The following is a 19,129-nucleotide window of genomic DNA, read 5'->3' on the forward strand; positions in this document are numbered from 1 at the left end:
AACATTAACTCTGATTATTTTTCCGTACCGTAGATGCTGACAGACCTGCTGAGTTTCTCCAGCATTTTTCACTGTTATTTGATTTTGGGCTCTGCAATAATTTGCTTCCACAATTCTTGTTCTTGTTCTTCAATTCTTACTGTCTACTGGTATCTTGTTAAGAGAAATGTTTATCTTTCTTCAATTTTATCAACATTAACGTGCTGTCCATCCAACTTACTTTGCACCGTCTAAAGTTGGGTGTAATATTACTGGACGGCATGGTGGCACAGTGGTTAGCACTGCTGCCTCACAGTGCCAGAGACCGGGGTTCAATTCCCACCTCAGGCGACTGACTGTGTGGAGTTTGCACGTTCTCCCCATGTCTGCGTGGGTTTCCTCTGGGTGCTCCGGTTTCCTCCCACAGTCCAAAGATGTGCAGGAGAGGTGAATTGGCCATGCTAAATTGCCCATAGTGTTAGGTAAGGGGTACATGTAGGGGTATGGGTGGGTTGTGCTTCGGCGGGGCGGTGTGGACTTGTTGGGCCAAAGGGCCTGTTTCCACACTGTAAGTAATCTAATCTAATTACTGCTTGTTATTTTCTCAGTTAAGATAATTATTATTCTTTGGTAGAATCAGCAAAGAGAATAGCATATTTATTTCGTACTCCCTCAAATTCAGTCAACCCCATGAGCTGCATTGATGTCAGCTATGGCTTAATTAGTAGGACTCTAGCCTTTAAGTCAGAAAGTTGTAAATTATAAAGTCCACCCCCAGGATGTAACCAGAAAATACAAAGCTGACACTTCATTGAAAACTGAGGGAATGCTGCGTTGTCAGAAGAGCCATATTTTAGATGGGATTTTAAGTCAAAGCTCACCTGCCCTTTCAGGTGGGAGGTAAAAATGCCATGGTACTATCTCAAATAAGAGCAGAAGAGTTTTCTTCTGCTGACCAGGCCCTCAATCAACACCACAACAAAATTATCTGTTTATTAGATAATCTGTTTATCTCCTTGCTGCTTGTGGAAGCAGTCAGTTTGTGTGCTAAAATTCACAAATACTTGATTGACTCTAAAGTTCTTTGAAATATAATTGTGAAATCTGCCATAAAAATGCTAATGATGCAACCTAGCTATCAGAGATGAAAGGTCCTATACTTCCCAGCTAAGGACGATACTACTTGTCATATCATTGTACCCATTGTACTTGATGACAATGGAGCTTTCAATGTCTATTTTAAAATTATCAACCAGATCTTTGTGGAAGAAAAGGAACAATTGTAAGATGATAGAAATCTATTTATTCTAACTTAATGTTTCAGCACATTAACAGTGTTACTTTTCATCATAAGCTATCAAACGCCAACTTATCTGTAGTTTAGAATACCATAACATATTTAGATATCTATCTGGTGAGTAGCCAGATCAAACTTAGTCAAAAAGTCATAGGTTCAATCTCCAGTTTGTGCTGAGTTATCTGAACTCTTCCAAGAGAGCAACAAGTTTAGTGTTTTGGGGCTAAGGAGGAAAAAAATCATCCAGGAATCCCACTTTTGTTCATTATTGGGAATGTCACCAGCAGTAACTTTCTTTCCAAGCCACACATCATCCTGTCTTAGAAGCAAATCACTGCTCCTTCACTGTTGGGAGGTCCAAATTCTGGAACTCTCTTCCTAACAGCATTGTGGGTGTCCCTAACTCTCAAAGACTGCAGTAGTTCAATAAGACAGCTCACTATTGTCTTCCCCAGCACAATTAAGGATATACCAGCTAGTGATGCCCAAATCCCATGAATGAATACAAAAACAAATCAGTGACAACTTCCAATAAGGCATACACATGAACATTCATTTAGGTCCTGTACAATCTGGATTGTGGAGCTCCCTCTGATGAAATAAATATTTCTGTGAAGTTAATACAATTAACTAGAGTCATACTCATTTTAATCCAATATGGGGTTGACTTTGCTTCCTTCTCACAGACTGACACATAAACATTTCTTTCTACTTGTTGGTGCATCACCCATGATTAGTCAACTGAAATGTATAAACTCATCTTGGGATGGTATGGTGACTCAATGATTAATACTGCTGCCTCACAATGCCAGGGACCATGGTTTGATTCCTGCCTTGGATAACTGTCTGTTTAGAGTTTGCACATTCTCCCCGTGTCTGCATGGGTTTCCTCCCACAATCCAAAGATGTGCAGGTCAGGTGAATTGGCCATGCTAAATTGCCCATAGTGCTAGGTGCATCAGTCAGGGGTAAATATAGGGTAGGGGAATGGGTCTGGGAGGATTACTCTTTGGAGGGTCAGTGTGGACTTGTCGGGCCAAAGGGCCTGTTTCCATTCTGAAGGGAATCTAATCTAATCTTTGAAAGACTTGCAGGTAAATATTGACCATGGGCATAAAACAAAACAGAGAGGCATAGAGAGTTATTCAAGCTTTGCTGAGAATTGATTCATAGCTGGGCCACCAGATCGGATGCAAAAATTGATGTCACTGTCTATGGGACAAAATTATATACTGCCTGTTGGGAATCTTGTGTTTGTGGATATCAGATGAGAGCACAATTATTTTAGCTGTAATTTGTTCCCTCACCCGCACATTCCATATACTTTGCTGGCACTTTCGGTTCATGCATGATGGATGGGTACACGCTGTGCTTATGTTGGTGCCTGTGAAGTCACACACCAATAGGAATCAGCTCTTTCAGGACAGGATAAAGTGTCAGCTGAGCCTTCAGCAAACATACTCAGAAATCTGCTGTGCTTTGGCATTGCGTCACTTCAATGGTGCTTTGTGCTAACACTTGCTTTATAAAATTTTAACCTCAATGTTCCACTGTGCTTCACAGATACTTTGCAGTATATCTAGGAGAGATGGCCACAAGCCCCATGGGAAAGACAGGTTTACAGGAGACAATAAAGTTGGGGATTGTGCTGGGAGGAGTGTTTCGTCAATTAGGCTGTGGTGGCTGGATACCACATCTGCTGCCATTTTTTGGAAAAACATTCAAAGAAGGGATGCATTGAAAAAGAGAGTCAGATGATTAAGTTCATGAGCTGTTGCACGCAGCTGAAGATGGTTGCAGAGGGAAAATGAAATGAATCACTGAGAATTTGGAATGTAGGACTAAGATTTCAGTCTGGGGTAACAGAAGTGTATGGATTTCGATAAGGACAGGACTAGCGGAACTCAGACAGAGAGTAGCATGCTGCTTGTGTTACTAGACTAGATAAACAAGACAATGTGGGTTGAAATTCCAGAGTCTAGATTAGAGTGGTGCTGGAAAAGCACAGCAGTTCAGGCAGCATCCGAGGAGCAGTAAAATCGGCGTTTTGGATAAAAGCCCTTCATCAGGAATACAGGCAGAGAGCCTGAAGGGTGGAGAGATAAGTGAGAGAGGTGGGGGAAGGGGAAATGAGGAAACTGTTGAAGTCCACATTGATGCCCTGGGGTTGAAGTGTTCCAAGGCGGAAGATGAGGCGTTCTTCCTCCAGGCATCTGGTGGTGAGGGAGCGGTGGTGAAGGAGGCCCAGGACCTCCATGTCCTCGCCTGAGTGGGAGGGGGAGTTGAAATGTTAGGCCACAGGGCGGTGTGGTTGATTGGTGCGGGTGTCCCAGAGATGTTCCCTAAAGCGCTCTACTAAGAGGCATCAGTCTCCCCAATGTAGAGGAGACCGCATCGGGAGCAACGGATACAATAAATGATATTGGTGGATGTGCAGGTAACACTTTGATGGATGTGGAAGGCTCCTTTAGGGGTTCCCCCCCACCCCCCGACCTATCACCTTCATCCCCTCCCCCACTCACCTATTGTACTCTATGCTACTTTCTCTCCACCCCCCACCCTCCTCTCATTTATCTCTCCACCCTTCAGGCTCTCTGTCTGTATTCCTGATGAAGGGCTTTTGCCTGAAACGTCGATTTTCGTTCTCCTCGGATGCTGCCTGAACTGCTGTGCTTTTCCAGCACCACTCTAATCTAGACTCTGGTTTCCAGCATCTGCAGCCCTTGTTTTTACCGGGTGAAATTCCACCATGGCAAGTTAAGGATTTGAATTCTATTTGTCAATCAAATTGACCACAATGAAGTTGCATTGTTATTCAAACTCCAGAGAAAGTAGTGTGCTGTTCTTACCCGATCTGGCCTATAGGTGACTCTAGTCCCATTCTGATAAGGATGACTGTTAATTGCACTTTGAAGTAACTAAATGAGCCCAGCAGTTGTGGCAACGTTTATCAGGGCGGTTAGGGACGGGCAACAGGTATGATGCTCGGGGGGAATCGGCAAGAAACATATTCAACTTGCTGGGTCCGGAGGCAGGAAAGACGTTGTTACTAATTTCACTCCACGGGGAGTGAGGTATTGGCAGAGGGAGACAGCGTTGCTGAGATGGAAATAAACAGTCTTGGATGTCGGAATCGTAATAGATCCAAGCTATTATCAGGATTACTATTTTAAAATAAATCTCAACAAAGTCCAATGGAAACGGCAAGTAGATGGAACCGAATAACTTTTACAATTATTAAAAATAAAGAGAACTGAAGGTGACGCCCACTATTGCCATGACGCTTGTTCAAAGATCATATATGCTCAGATCGGAGTTTGGACTAACACCGAGTTGTTTCCTGGCGCACTTTTATTGGCGATGCTAACCTTGCAGTTTGTGGCTGAATCACTAAACATGTCCGTGCCAGCCTGTCAGTCACAGAACAGCGCAGGAACAGCATTGCAAAGTTGTCAACCACCGAGTGTGAATCCCAGTTCACACGCTACCTGATTTCTTAGATACTTTAAAATAATAAGTGTATAATTTATGACGCACAATTATCCAAAAGACTTGCAGCTGGTCATTTCAGAAACGCCAAATCCATCATCCCATTACATATACAGCAGGGTTGCTGCCTGCACGAATCCAAACCACAAACTCCAGGAAATTATGTTTCCAACTTTAAGTGAAATGGGTGTTTTGGACAGTGTGATGAGCTGCGCACTTCTACAATATACCAGAAGTAGACTAGTCTTTATTCACCAAAAAAATACACTCCAATTTTCATTAAAAGAAGCATATAACTCAGAGGCACTCCTCCGGAAATCCTGTAACCCAAAGGTCACTACGACTTGATCAGTTGGGGCGAGTACTGCTCACCAGCATCCCCACTCCACACCCCATTCCAGGTTAATGTAACAACAACAAAAAATGCTCCTCAGTCTCCTGGAGCAAATTTTAACTCGAAACGTGTCACTGGAGAAATGTTAAGCCCGGGGCGAGAAAAAAAAATTCTGGAAGTATTTGGTCATCACCGGTTGGCTCGACGGAAAGCAGAACAACAGAAATACTTGCATTTGTGTAGCGCCTTACACAGTCTCGAAAGGTCGCAAAGCGCTTGACAACTTTTTTTTAGTTGAAGCTGTTGCAATGTTCAAATGGGTTCAGTGGTGGGCGGTTGGAGGATTCGCCGGTCGTCAGACTGATAGAATATCACCGGGGTGCTGAATTAGAACTGAAAGAAGTGACGGATTGTAATTGGTTTGATTGCACTGCTTTGCCTTTACGTCCATCCCTAAACCCAGCCAGTATTCCGCGGCTCATACGGACTTAGAGGCGCTGTCATTTTTCGCCGTGGTTATTGCAGGGAAAGGAGGTCCCAGTTTAAACAGCGTGATCAAATGGATACATTTTATGATCGTAACTTTCATGGTTTAAACCGGTATTGACAAGTGACGTTATTTAGTTCTCACGTTTAGGAACTCGAGCATACATTTTCAGCAGGTAATACATTTTCACCTTTGATGTCTGTTCGCTCATTTTTTCACCACTGTGTGTATGGGTGGATATACTGCAATTAACATATTTTGAATGCAAATTTGCTTCACTTGCCAGCGGGAAATGTACATTTGTAGTTGAACGTGTATTGTCCCATTTCACTGTGGATGAGGACTATTAGCTTTCTTAGTGTAGGTTACGTAGGGAGAAGATTCGTTTTACTTTAGTTTTATTTTACCCACGCTAATGTGATAGAATTCCTTGCATTTATACAGCAGCTTTCACGACCTCCGGGTATTCAAGAGCCTATGTAGCTGATGATGTACTCTGCAATGTTACTGTGTTATTGTTGTAATGTTGGAAATTTTACAATCTGATAATGTCCAGAGAGCGTATTTCGCCCATGTTGGGTGGAGGTTACATATAAAGGTACATGTAATTTTTTTTCTTTATCTGAAAATGAAACATTGGATTTTTAAAGAGGGTAAAAGTTGTGTGTCAACTATGGTTCAGTTTGTGACACTCTTCCTTCGGAGTCAGAACATTATGGGTCTGAGTTCCACAGTATGTTATGAGCGCAGAAGTCATAGAGATGTACAGTTCGGGCATAGACCCTTCGGTTCAACTCGTCCATGCCGACCAGTTATCCTAATCTAATCTAGTCCCATTTGCCAGCACTTGGCCAATATCCCTCCAAACCCTTCCCGTTCATATACCCATCCAGATGCCTTTCTTGCCTGAAATTTTCACTGTCCTCATTTGAGTACACATGACAATAAAGCGAATTCAATTAATTTCGATAAAACGCTTGTGAAGTACGAAGTTGGAGGTGCTGGCTTTTGAATGGGACGTTCAATGTTTTTCTTCTATGGTGAGCGTAAAATGGCACTCTTGTTGAACAGTAGGGGAGTTATCTCGATAGGAGATCATTCAGCCCTGATGAAGGGCTTTTGCCCGAAACATCAATTTTCCTGCTCTTCGGATGGTGCCTGACCTGCTGTGCTTTTCCAGCACCACTCTGATCTAAACCCTAGGAGATCATTCAACTCATCATTCTTGTGCTGGCTCTTTGAAAAGCAGGTTGTACCCTATACCTGTGTTCACCTATTGCTACCTCATCACGCCACCCAAAACCCTCCCCTATCTCCTCCTTTACCTGCAGCTGCCATTACACCCAACCTCAATTCTGAAGAAACTTTCTGAAAGCTTGACCAATATTGGCCAATATTTATCCCTCAATCAACATCACTGAAACAGATTATCTGCTCATTATCATATTGTTTGTGGGGATTTGCTGCGTGTAGCTTGGCTGCATGTCTTTTCTATTTGGTTTTATCCATTAAGTCTTTTAATTATTTCAAATATATACTTTAAATCATCAAAAAAATCTTTATATATATATAATACATAGTCACAAATGCAATTTGGTTCTGTAGAATAATTAGCATATGAAGAAAACAAGCAAACATTGGAGTTTGACTCTCCAAACAAACCAGGCATCTCTCACTTGAACCAAACTATATTTACATGCATTTGAGGCACCAGGAGGGTCCAATAACTGAATGGACCCCCATTTAACTTCAGCAGGAAGACCTCAGACAGTGGTCTTTCCCCACTGCACTTCAGTAACAGCTGACCCACATTTTAGTGCATCCCTCAGGACACAGTCCTAGATCTTGGAATATGCTAGTTGCAACACTCGATCGGGGTCTGGAAGACTGTTTTGGAAGACTAACAAGTTTTGGCAGACAAAAGAGCATCTTTCACTGAGTTGATTGTCCTACAGGCACATTTGATGATTGTTTCAGGATGTGTCCCAGGGAACTTATCCAGAAGTAGTATCACAGACTATCGAATGGCTTTTTGCCCACCACCAAGTCATCTGTGTTGCTCTGATTCCCATGTTACAAGATGACCATATTAAGGTGCACTTCATTGGATTCAAAACATTCTGTCCTGTGTAAATGTATTTTTTTCTCATTTTAGTCAAACTGATCTTAATTTCAAAAGTCAAGAAAGAAAACATACCTTATAATTGATACTGTAAATCATATTTCTTGCCAATATCTGTATAAAGTCCTTTTAACATTACTGATGCAAATCAGTCTTGATCATTTTCCAGAGCATCTCATTCAATCTTCAACATCTTTTAAGATTGTAGAATAAAGGTACTCAGTAGGATAGGAGATCATTCAGCCCTGATGAAGGGCTTTTGCCCGAAACATCAATTTTCCTGCTCTTCGGATGGTGCCTGACCTGCTATGCTTTTCCAGCACCACTCTGATCTAAACCCTAGGAGATCATTCAACTCATCATTCTTGTGCTGGCTCTTTGAAAAGCAGGTTGTACCCTATACCTGTGTTCACCTATTGCTACCTCATCACCCCACCCAAAACCCTCCCCTATCTCCTCCTTTACCTGCAGCTGCCATTACACCCAACCTCAATTCTGAAGAAACCTTCTGAAAGCTTGACTTCTCCACCTCCTGCTGTTGTCTGGCTTACTGTGTTCTTCCAGCCTCTCCTGCTTGTCTGCCTTTGAAAAAGCAGCCTGTTATAGCATGGCTTTCTTGGTTTTCATCTGTAAACTTGTAAGTTCCACATTCTTAAGTACCTGTCCATCCCTTTATTAAAATTACTAATACAACAAGCTTCACACCAAAATTTCAGGTAGAGCACTCCCAATCCAACAACTCTCCTGTTATCCTGTTCATAACTTCTCTTGTCTCCTTTTGTGTAATCATCACATCATCCCCTTTGTTTGTGAAAAAGCAAGATATTCATTTAGTGCTTCAGTTCTGAACCCTGTCTTCACCTGGGTCGTGACAAGGCCCAACTTTTCTTCAAGCTAATGACTTATGCTTTATAGATATTGTGGCATTCACTTTATTGTTGCCTGCTAATTTTTTCAGAATATTTCTTTAACTCCGTGTAATATTTTCAATTTGCTGTTATACTTCTCATAATCATCCTGATTATTAACTGAATCTGCTCCTGCCCTTTTTCATAAGGATTCTTTTTTCTGTTTTATTTCATCCTTTGCATTTAGGGTGCACTGAAAAGGTATATGCTTAGTCTGATCCTGAATTGTGTCAACACTCTCTAGGCTGCAATTTCTTTGATTCTAAAAAAATAGTGCTATTCTAAAGTTGAGTACATTATTAGACCAGTATAGAACAAGTTTTCCTCTGCATTCATTTTATACCATGTCTGAACTGGGAGTGGTTGTGTTGACATTAGATGCCAAAGATGAAAAATGACCCTGGCGTCCTTTGAGTACAATGTACAATAGCTTACATAAAGCGAGGATGCCTCTGTAATATGATCTATAATCCTCACTAAATGGTTTTTCATCATGGAAGTATCAACCTTTTGACATGCTATTGAAGCTATTTCAAAGATATTGAAAGATGCATAAAACGGCTGTCTCAGGAGTGCAATTTCTCACACCACTGCCCCCAATTCATTATGTTAATGCTGTAGCAATGCCAGAAGTCAGGGGTGAAAAGGTCTACTGTACACATATGTAACACAGATTGTCATGAGGTTAACCTAAAGGATAAAGGTCTAAATAACTTCACAATAATTAAAACCAGGAGGTTTTTAACTGTATCAAGTTAATTCAGGAGATAAGGAAACTGTTTAACCCCAGGCTAAGTTTCTGACAACCCCATTTTATCATTAAGCTCATTTCAATCCAATACAATTAAATTTCCCTGTTCCACCCTGTTCATCAAATGCCTTCATCGTTTTGAGCTTCAACTTCCATATTGCTTCCTCAAGCTTCACAAATTACAACACATTTAAAAATTAATAATCTCTTATGGAACTTGTCATCTCTCTGAAAACGTCACTGATTCTCTGTCTCAAACAACTTGACTTCACAATTATTGTTCTTGTATTTTAACTTATTTCATAGAATCCATAATGTGTGCCGCAAGTGCACTAGGACTGAGTCTGTGCTTCCATTAGAACAATTGGGTGTAGGCCCTTGTCAAAACTATTCTGACAAGTTAAATATTAAATTGGCTTGTCACTACATAAATATTGTCAAACCTGTCTGCGTTTCCAGCATCTTGTTTTGTTTGACATTTCAACAGTTAAAAATATGCCTAAGCAATTTATTGCACATGACAGCTCTTTGAGTCATGAGGCATGTTTGTTGCAATGTAACTTACAATTGCAGTGTATGACACCCACATTAATAAATAAGAATTGATACATTTTAAAAAAATAAAATATCTTAATTGTAATTCATTGATTTAAGGATGTTTTGAATGCCCTGAGGACAATGAAATAGGAACAGAAAATGCTGAAGAAACTCAGCAGTTCTAGGAGCATCTATAGAGAGATAATAGATGACAGGGATTGAAAGTGATGGTATTTATTTTGTTGACAAACGGGGAGGAGGAGTAAGTGAAACAGATAGTGAGGGACAAGCGAGGGGATGGGTAAGTATACTTGGTGGCCATATTCTGTCATTTCAGCCACTACCAAACGTATCTCCTCGTACTTCCAATATAAGCCAACACAACCTGGAGAAACAATATTTTCCACTTAGGTACTTTACAGCTCTCAGGACTCATTGTTGATTCCTGAACAGCCTCAGAACATGAACAATACCGTCCATCTGATTCCACCTCCCTGCCCCCCACCACTCACCATGTCTTGCTTGTGTGGATTTGTTCTTAGCAAAATTGACCTAATTTCGACTATCCACAGATAACTTTAACATCTATTTTGCATTGAGTCAGAGAGAGATTTACTGCACAGTAAAATGTCCTTTGGCCCATCATTTCTGTGCTAGTCAAACCACCTAACTATTCTAATCTCATTTTCTAGCACTTGGCCCATAAATATTGTATACTTGGCATTGCAAGTGTACATCTAAGTACATCTCAAATGTTATGAGGGTTTCTGTCTCTACCACCCTTACAAGCAGTTAGTTCCAGATTCCCACCCCCTCTGGGTGAAAAAGTCTTTCCTTAATTCTTTAAACCTTATGCTCCTTCTTTTAAATGTATATCTGGTCATTGATCCTTCCATCAAGAGAAAGCATTTTTTCCTGTTTACCCGATCTATGCCCTCATAACATTAAACATCTCAACCTCATTTCTTCAAAAGAAAGCAGCCCTAGCTTCTCCAACCTCTCTTCATAACTGCAACTCTCCAGGTCAGGCAATATCCTTGTAAATCTCCTCTGCACCCTCTCCAGTCCTATCACATCCCTCCTATAATGTGGAGTCCAGAACTGCATACAATACCTGGGGCCCAACCAACATTTTATGCAGTTCCAGCATAACCTCCCTCCTCTATGCCTTGACTAATAAAGGCAAGTATACCATATGCCTTCTTAACCCCTTTATCCACCTATCCTGATACCTTAAAGGATTGGTGTACATGCAATTCACCATGTATTTCTTTGCCTTGTTTTGCCCTGCTCAAGTGCATTACTTAATATTTGTCTGGATTGAATTCCATTTGCTGATGATTAGCCCATTTGAGCAGTCCATTTATATCCTGTTGTAATTTAAGGCTATCCTCCGCACTATTTACCAACCCACCAATCTTTGTAACATCTGCAAACTTAATGATCAAACTTCTGATATTCAAGTCTAAATCCTTTATGCAATCACAAACAGCAAGGGCTCAAGACTGACACCTGTGGGACCCCACTGGTCTCAGGCTTCTAGTCAGAAAAACAACTCTCAACTATCACCTTCTGCTTTCTGCCACTCAGCCAATTGTGAATCCAATGTGCCAAATTTCCTTGGATCCCATGACCTCTTACTTTTACTAACAGTTTACTATGTGATTTCACTCATTTACCACCATTGGCATTCCTTCTGCTTTTGCCTCAGGGTACTATCACTATTTCTTCCACATATTCCTCTTCCCTCTTGGCCAATAACATACATAGCATCATTTTCTAGCTGCCATCAACTTCGAAGAAGAGTTATGGGAGGGGACACTTGAAATGTTGACTTTGTTTCCATGCCACCAGACCTGCTGAGTTTCTCCACGATTTTCTGTTCCTAATTCAGATCTCCAGCATCTACTAATTTTTCTTTTATCTGAGGATCTTGAAGCCCTATGTGAACACAATCTTTTGAAATCAATTCTTGGCAAGGAGTCACTCAAAATTAATGAGATGCAAAAGACAAATGAAAATCAATGACCCACTCAGGAGAAAATAAACATACTAACTGAATACAATTCTAAATCTGATGGATACACGCTGCATGAAACGCCTATCCCATAACAAAGGTAATGGACATGATGTGGCGATGCTGGAGTTGGACAGGGGTGGACAAGGTCAAACATTAAACTACACAAGGTTATAATCCAACAGGTTTATTTGAAACTGCAAGATTTTGGAGCTCCGCTCCTTCAAATTCAAATAAACCTGTTGGACTATAACCTGAAGTAATCGAGTCATAGAAACGTACAACGCGGAAATACACCCTTCGGTTCAATTCGTCCATGCCGACCAGATATCCTAAATTAATCTAGTCCCAAGTATGTGGTGAATTTAGATTGCACAACCTAAAGCAGGCATATTTGACGTGCAATTTAACAGACGATATTTTCAAAACCAGCACTGCAGAAATGTGTATTTTTAAAAAGAAAAACTGCAGTAGAATAGGTTAATCGTGGCTTTGAAGTGTTTTCCTGTTTGGGGAAGGGCAGGACAGCTTTAAGGGGCAGCGTTGAGGGGGAGTGGGAGAAGGATGACCATGTTGGCAGGCGGCTCGGGAGCGTCCCCTGTTGTCCCGATGCGCTGCTGCCTCTATTTATTTAGAATGCGAGCCGGGGTCTGAGGGATTTCAATGAGCCGAGAGACTAGGCTTTGGAGGAGGGGAAATCGGGCTGCAGGCGGCTGCCGGCTGTCGGTCTCTGTTCTGCCTTGTTCCTTCCCCCGTCACTGTGTGTGTATGCGGCCAGTTTGTGCTGAAAATCCGGGGCTGGGCTTGGAAGCCGCACTCTGTGTATTTGAGAGACTATTATTGATTGAGGGAGACCTCGGAGCAGCGGCGTCTGATCAGAAAGCCCAGGCGCGAACACCAGGGCAGAGGGATTTGTGATGAACCGGGCACTCACCATTGATAGAGGTCTCTTTGCAGTTCCCCCCACCCCCGTGTGTTTTGTTTTTTTTTTCCTCTCCTCTCTGTCAAATTATTTTTCTTCTCCTGTTGTAGTCTCTCCTGTATTGGGTTCCTGTGCATGAAAAAAAAATGTAAATGCAAAATATTGTATGTATGCAACGCTGCCACTTTGGTGTAAAAGGTACACCATTGATTTTTTTCAGGTTTGTTAACCTACGGGAGGCACACGGTGTAGATTTCACTTCCGCACTTGTTCCATTTTCAAGATGCAGACTTGGCTGAAAGGCAAGCGGGTCGGATACTGGTTGAGCGAGAAGAAGATCAAGAAGCTGAATTTCCAGGCCTTCGCGGACCTTTGCAGGTAAAGCCGAGAACACCCCCTCCATGGTTTGAGAAATTAATCGATTGCGTCTGGACTTGGGGAAAGGCAGCAGGAAATAACGCTGATCATGTAAGCAGCAGCCCATGTGCAGTCCGCTTCACGGCCACCAGCTTCAAGGAGGCAGAGGCAGAGGGAGAGAAAGCCAGAAATAACCAGTAATCTGCTGCTGTTGCACAGTCACCATCACTCTCACTTTAGCGGGTTAAAGGGAGGGAGGTGTTAATTTCCCCTCATTGTATAAAACAATAAGATGCTTTCTTCAAGATTTAAATCTTTCATTGGTAGAATAGTTTGTGTCATATTCAAACCCCCAAACACCAGCCTTTCTGGTCGTTTGCAAAGTATTGCAAATGCACTGTACTGAAATAGGAAGGGTGTTTTTTTTTTAATGAAAGTTTAGGATGAAGAACATGGTTCTGGATCTCGGGCTGTAGGAGTTATGGAGTTGTGAACCGTTTCCTTGGTATAGATTACAGCAGACACGACAGTCAAGTGATCTTTTCTAGACTGTGTTAAAGTTGCTACTGGCAGGGAAATTGAGGATGCTGCAGCAGGGATCTCCATGTTGGTTCAAGTATGTACTTCAGCTGTCTTGGAGGTGAACTCTGAAGTGATTGTTTATGAAGTTAATGTTACTGTTTTGCTGGCTACACTGTTGAAGGGATATACTGCTGGCTACACTGTTGAAGTGATCTCCCCTATTTAACCTGTTGTGGTTATCAATAGAATGCTGCCGTTTATTGCGTGGGGAAGTGAGGGCTGAAGGGACTTTAGAGGCTAAGCGCTGGCAAGAGATTTCTCTTTTTTGAAGGAGAAATTAGAGCCAGTCAATATATTTAAAAATGAGGGATCTCCCATTTATGAGACACAACTTCACTGAGTCATTAATCCTTGGTATCCTCTTCCTCCAAAAGCAGCGAAGGCGGGGACATTGAGTATATTCAAAGCTGAGTCCAGTGTTTTTAATCAACAGGTGGGACCAGAGTTTCAGAACCTAGAAGGAAAGAGCAGTTAAGGTCCCAACAGACCTGCCTTATTGAATAGCTGAGCAGTTTGATGGACTTAATGGCCATTAATGGCCTAATCTTGTTCCTGTTAATGATCTCCAAATGATTGAGTGGAAATATAGTGATAATCAGAATTGTATCACCTCTCATTCTTCTAGCCTCCAATAAGTACAGGCCCAAACCGCTCAACCTTTTACCCCAAAATCATACTGAACCTTCTCTGAACTGCGACCAGTGCAAGTATGTCTCTCCTTAATTAAGGAGACCAAAACTGTACACCATACTTCGGGCATAGTCTCATCAATGCCCTATTGAGCTAGGGCAAGACTTGCCCACTTTTATAATCAATCCCCTTAAAGGATTAAATGAATAAAGCAGTAAAGGACACCATTCTACTTGCCTTCCTAAATTCTATATTTCAACTATGATTCATGTACAGGGACACCCTGTATTATATTATGCTACAATACTGTTTTTTGTTTACTATTCATGCTAAAGTGGATCATCACACAATTCCAACATTTTCCTCCATTTGACAAACCTTTGCTCACTTAACCTATTTACATTCCTTCACAGATATTTTGTTTCCGCCTCACTGCTTGCTTTCCTATCTATCTTTGTCTGATTAGCAACTCTGCCTATAGTTTAATTTATTACTTCATCAAAGTCATTCGTATAGATACAACATTGAAGCTCCAGCACTGAGATCTGTGACATCCTGTTACTTAAAGTTTGCCGACCTGAAAATTGCCTTTCCCGCCCATCTCTCCTTTACTTCATCAAAGTCATTCGTATAGATACAACATTGAAGCTCCAGCACTGAGATCTGTTACTTAAAGTTTGCCGACCTGAAAATTGCCTTTCCCGCCCATCTCTCCTTTCTAGTTGACCATTCACGTATCCGTGCTTATGTATCACTACCATGTACACTTATTGTTATGCTGTAATCTTTTATATGGAATTGTATCCAATGCCTGAGATTAATCCAAATCCATCTGCTAGTTGCATCCTCACAGAATTCTTAATGAATTTATCCAATGAAGTTTCATTTACGAAAACACCTTATTGACTCTGCCTGGTTTGCTTATGATTTCGTAAGTGTCTGGCTACCACTTCCAAATTAATGGATTTCTTCACTTTCACCAGTGACAACAGTAAGACTTCCCGTCCTCTTTCCTTTCTGATTAATTGTATTATATTGATGGCTTTTCTTTCTGTTGGGAGACTTTAAGAATCTTGGGAATTTTGGGAAATTCCAACCAATGAATTCACAATCTTGGCTGACATTTCCCTTTAAGGGTGTAGGATGGAGGCCATCGGGTTCCAAACACATGTCAGCCTTGAGTTCCATTAGATTTCCTAGTACATTTTCTCCAGTGATTGTGAATGTTCTAACTTTCTCCCTCCCTATTAGCCACTGCTATATTACTCTTCTTGGGACGCTTTCTGTATCTTCTGAGTTTGAATTTTGATTGTTGTCACATGAACTGTAATACAGTGAAAAGTGTTGTTATGCATGTTATACAGACAGATCCTACACACAAAGTGGATCGGGGTCGCAGAACCGAGTAAGACTTCCCGTCCTCTTTCCTTTCTGATTAATTGTATTATATTGATGGCTTTTCTTTCTGTTGGGAGACTTTAAGAATCTTGGGAATTTTGGGAAATTCCAACCAATGAATTCACAATCTTGGCTGACATTTCCCTTTAAGGGTGTAGGATGGAGGCCATCGGGTTCCAAACACATGTCAGCCTTGAGTCCCATTAGATTTCCTAGTACATTTTCTCCAGTGATTGTGAATGTTCTAACTTTCTCCCTCCCTATTGGCACTGCTATATTACTCTTCTAGGGACACTTTCTGTATCTTCTGAGTTTGAATTTTGATTGTTGTCACATGTACTGTAATGCAGTGAAAAGTGTTGTTATGCATGCTATACAGACAGATTCTACACACAAAGTGGATCAGGGTCGCAGAACCGAGTACAGTGTTACAGCCACTGAGAAGGTGCAGAGAGAGAGATCAAAATTAATAAGAGATGTCCATTCAAAAGTCTAATAACTATGGGGAAGATGCTGTTCTTGAATCTGTTGTGAGTGTATAAGGAGTATAGTAGGGGTCTGAGCCCTGTCGTCTTGTAGGGCACAGGTGTCGAGCATTATGATGGAGGTTTGTTCCCTATTCTTACTGGTTACAGTCAATGGGTCAAGAAGTCCATGATCCAGTTACAGAGAAGGGAGCTGACATCTAGGTCTCTGAGTTTAGAGTTTGTTTGGAATTATGTAGGAGTGTAAGTTTCTACCTTCTGTTGTGAAGACACATTCAAAATATTTGTTCAAACCTCTGCCATTCCCTTTTTTCCCATTTTTAATTCCACATTGTCACCATTTAAGGAACAAATACACACTTTATTTTTGTATTGCTTTTACTGTCTGCTTCTTTATATTTCTTGCTAGTATTTGTTCTATTGCAATTTTTCCACCTTTTTAAATTATCCTTTTAAAGTCTCTAAACTCCTCCCAATATTCTGGGATCTACTAACCTTTCTTTCAACTTGATATCATCTTTGCATACCTTCAATGCAATGTTCTATCCTTCTGATAGCAACTTCCTTATGCAATAAGAAGAGACGGGAAATATATCCTTAAATACTTGCTCTGCTTCTCTATTGTGCTAATCCATTTTTTTTCAATCCATTTTGGACAACTTTGTCTTGATTTCTTTACTTTACATTTAAGACAGCAGTCATGGATCCATATTTCTCACTAGCAAACTGAGTGCAAAATTCAGCGTGTCGTGATCAGTCTTGGGTGGAAGATCCTTTAGGGTGAGGTAACTAACCAATACTTTCTTATTAGATATTACTGAGTTGACAATAACCTGTTCACTGGTTAGTTCTAAATAGAATTGTCCTCAAAATATTTCATGAACTCATCCTGCATACTACTTGCAATATGATTCATCCAATCTGTATGAAGATTTTTAATGTCTGAATACTGCAATGCCTTTCTTGCAAGCTCCTGTTATTTCTTGATTCATACTTTATACTACAGAGTAGCTCAGGGGGACTATTCCTACCATTGACTTTGTTTTTTCTTACCTCCGCCCAAATTGATCTTGCAGCTTGATCATCTGGGTCAAGACCATTTCTCACTAGTTGTAATGATCTCATCCATTATTAGCAGTGCCATCTCACCACCTTTTATATCTTGTCTTTTTGAAGTGTCAAATACGCTTGAACATTTAAGTTCAAGTTGTGGTCATTTTGCAAATGTATATGGTTCTGGAATGGCAATCACATCACATTTCTTTGTATCTGTGCTATGAATTCATCCTCTTGATTATGAATGTGGTGTGTATTCAGATGAGGACAAGCATAGGCCATTCAATTCTTTGAATCAACTTATGCTGTTTAGTGAGATTCTGGATGTCCAGTGACCTCAATACTATTTTCCTGCACTATTCCTGAATCCCTTGTTTTTAAAGTGTGGCGATCTGTAGATTTCAGTCTTCAATAATTGAGACTTCACAGCCCTCTTGGGCAGAATGGTGAAATGCCTTCGCATCTCAGCCTAATGGCATATCCCCTTATTCTGAAACTGTCCTTTCATTCCAGTCAGAGAAAATATCCTTTCTGTATCTACCCTGTCAGTCCTTGTAAGAATTTTGAATGAGATCATTTTTCTAAACTCCAAAGAATATAGGCTGAGTGTATGTAATCTTTTCTCCTAAATTAATCCCTCTATTCAAGGAATTTGGTTGGTCAACATTTATTGCACTCCTTCGAGATCCTTCCTTTTGTTTGTATTTTACCTTTTTTTCTTTTCTCTGGCTTCATTTGATGGACCACTGTTACATTTGAATGCATTGTTCCTTCTGGTCATTATTGGCTACATCATTGTCTTGCCTTGTCCTTTGTCATAGATTTCCTAACCTCCTCTCACATGAACTCCTGCCATCTCCACCCCCATAAATCCCCAAGTTAGTTAGCGTAATACCTTCTAGAGCCATAGTGATGTGATTTATTAGGTCAATGGTCCTAGCAGGGTTTGGATGTAGACTTCCCATGGTGCACTCTGTCTTTCCTCATTATTTATTCACTAATGTCCTTCAGGGAGTGAAACTGCCATGTTTTCCTGGTCTGGCCGACATGTGATTCCAGATTCACAGCAATGTGGTTGATTGCTCATCCTTAATTGCACAATGAATGCTGGTCCAGCTAGCAACACTCACATCCCATGAATGAATAATTCTTTGGTGCTAGTGCCCTATGAGTCAAAACCCATTCCCTTGCACTGATCTCTGAGCCACTACAGTTGGTTCTGCAATAACATGTGTTTCTTCAATGCGAATTGGCTATAACGCGATTGAAGAATTTAGACTGTTATTTGTAGAACGTGAACTTTCCTTACCTGTATTGGCTACATCTTGATTTCAGTCCCATTGGTTTAAATGGTGCTGCTATTGCATGATTTTTTTAAAACGTGGGTTTGCACGGAAATTGAGCTATCGCTTAATATCAGAAAACAGACTGTATTCAGTTATCTATTGTAAGGGATTGTTACCTTTAGTGCTTCTGTTTTCTAACATAATGCCAAGCTGCTCCTGCTCCCTCAACAGAATCTCTTTCTTAGTCCCATAGTCCCACTTATCTGGAGTGCTGTTATATTATTTACTTAGTATAATACTTAGGATAACAAAGATGATTCTAGATAGAAGCGAAAGTAACAGGGCAGTTGTTATGGGGGACTTTAACTTTCCAAATATTGACTGGGAATCTATAGTCTGAGTACTTTAGATGGGTGAATTTTTGTCCAACACGTGCGGGAGGGTTTCCAGACACAGTATGTGGACAGGCCAACAACGGGTGAGGCTACATTG

General features: G+C 40.9%; 1 protein-coding gene across 2 annotated transcripts in view; it reads left to right on the forward strand.

Annotated features, from left to right (window-relative positions):
* The first annotated feature begins 5,028 nt into the window (after positions 1-5,028).
* The window catches only part of itpk1a (inositol-tetrakisphosphate 1-kinase a), a 229,390-nt gene continuing 215,289 nt past the window's right edge, over positions 5,029-19,129 (forward strand). The window contains exons 1-2 of one of the 2 annotated variants that reach the window (XM_043697201.1): positions 5,029-5,761; positions 13,064-13,221. In XM_043697201.1, the coding sequence (XP_043553136.1) occupies positions 13,127-13,221 (95 nt within the window). In that variant the 5' untranslated portion in view covers positions 5,029-5,761; positions 13,064-13,126. Of the gene's footprint in view, positions 5,762-12,454; positions 12,867-13,063; positions 13,222-19,129 lie in introns of those variants that run through there. The other variant, XM_043697200.1, reaches the window with a different exon arrangement.

Source organism: Chiloscyllium plagiosum, chromosome 10 (genome assembly GCF_004010195.1).
Source record: "Chiloscyllium plagiosum isolate BGI_BamShark_2017 chromosome 10, ASM401019v2, whole genome shotgun sequence".
NCBI classification, from domain to species: Eukaryota; Metazoa; Chordata; class Chondrichthyes; order Orectolobiformes; family Hemiscylliidae; genus Chiloscyllium; species Chiloscyllium plagiosum.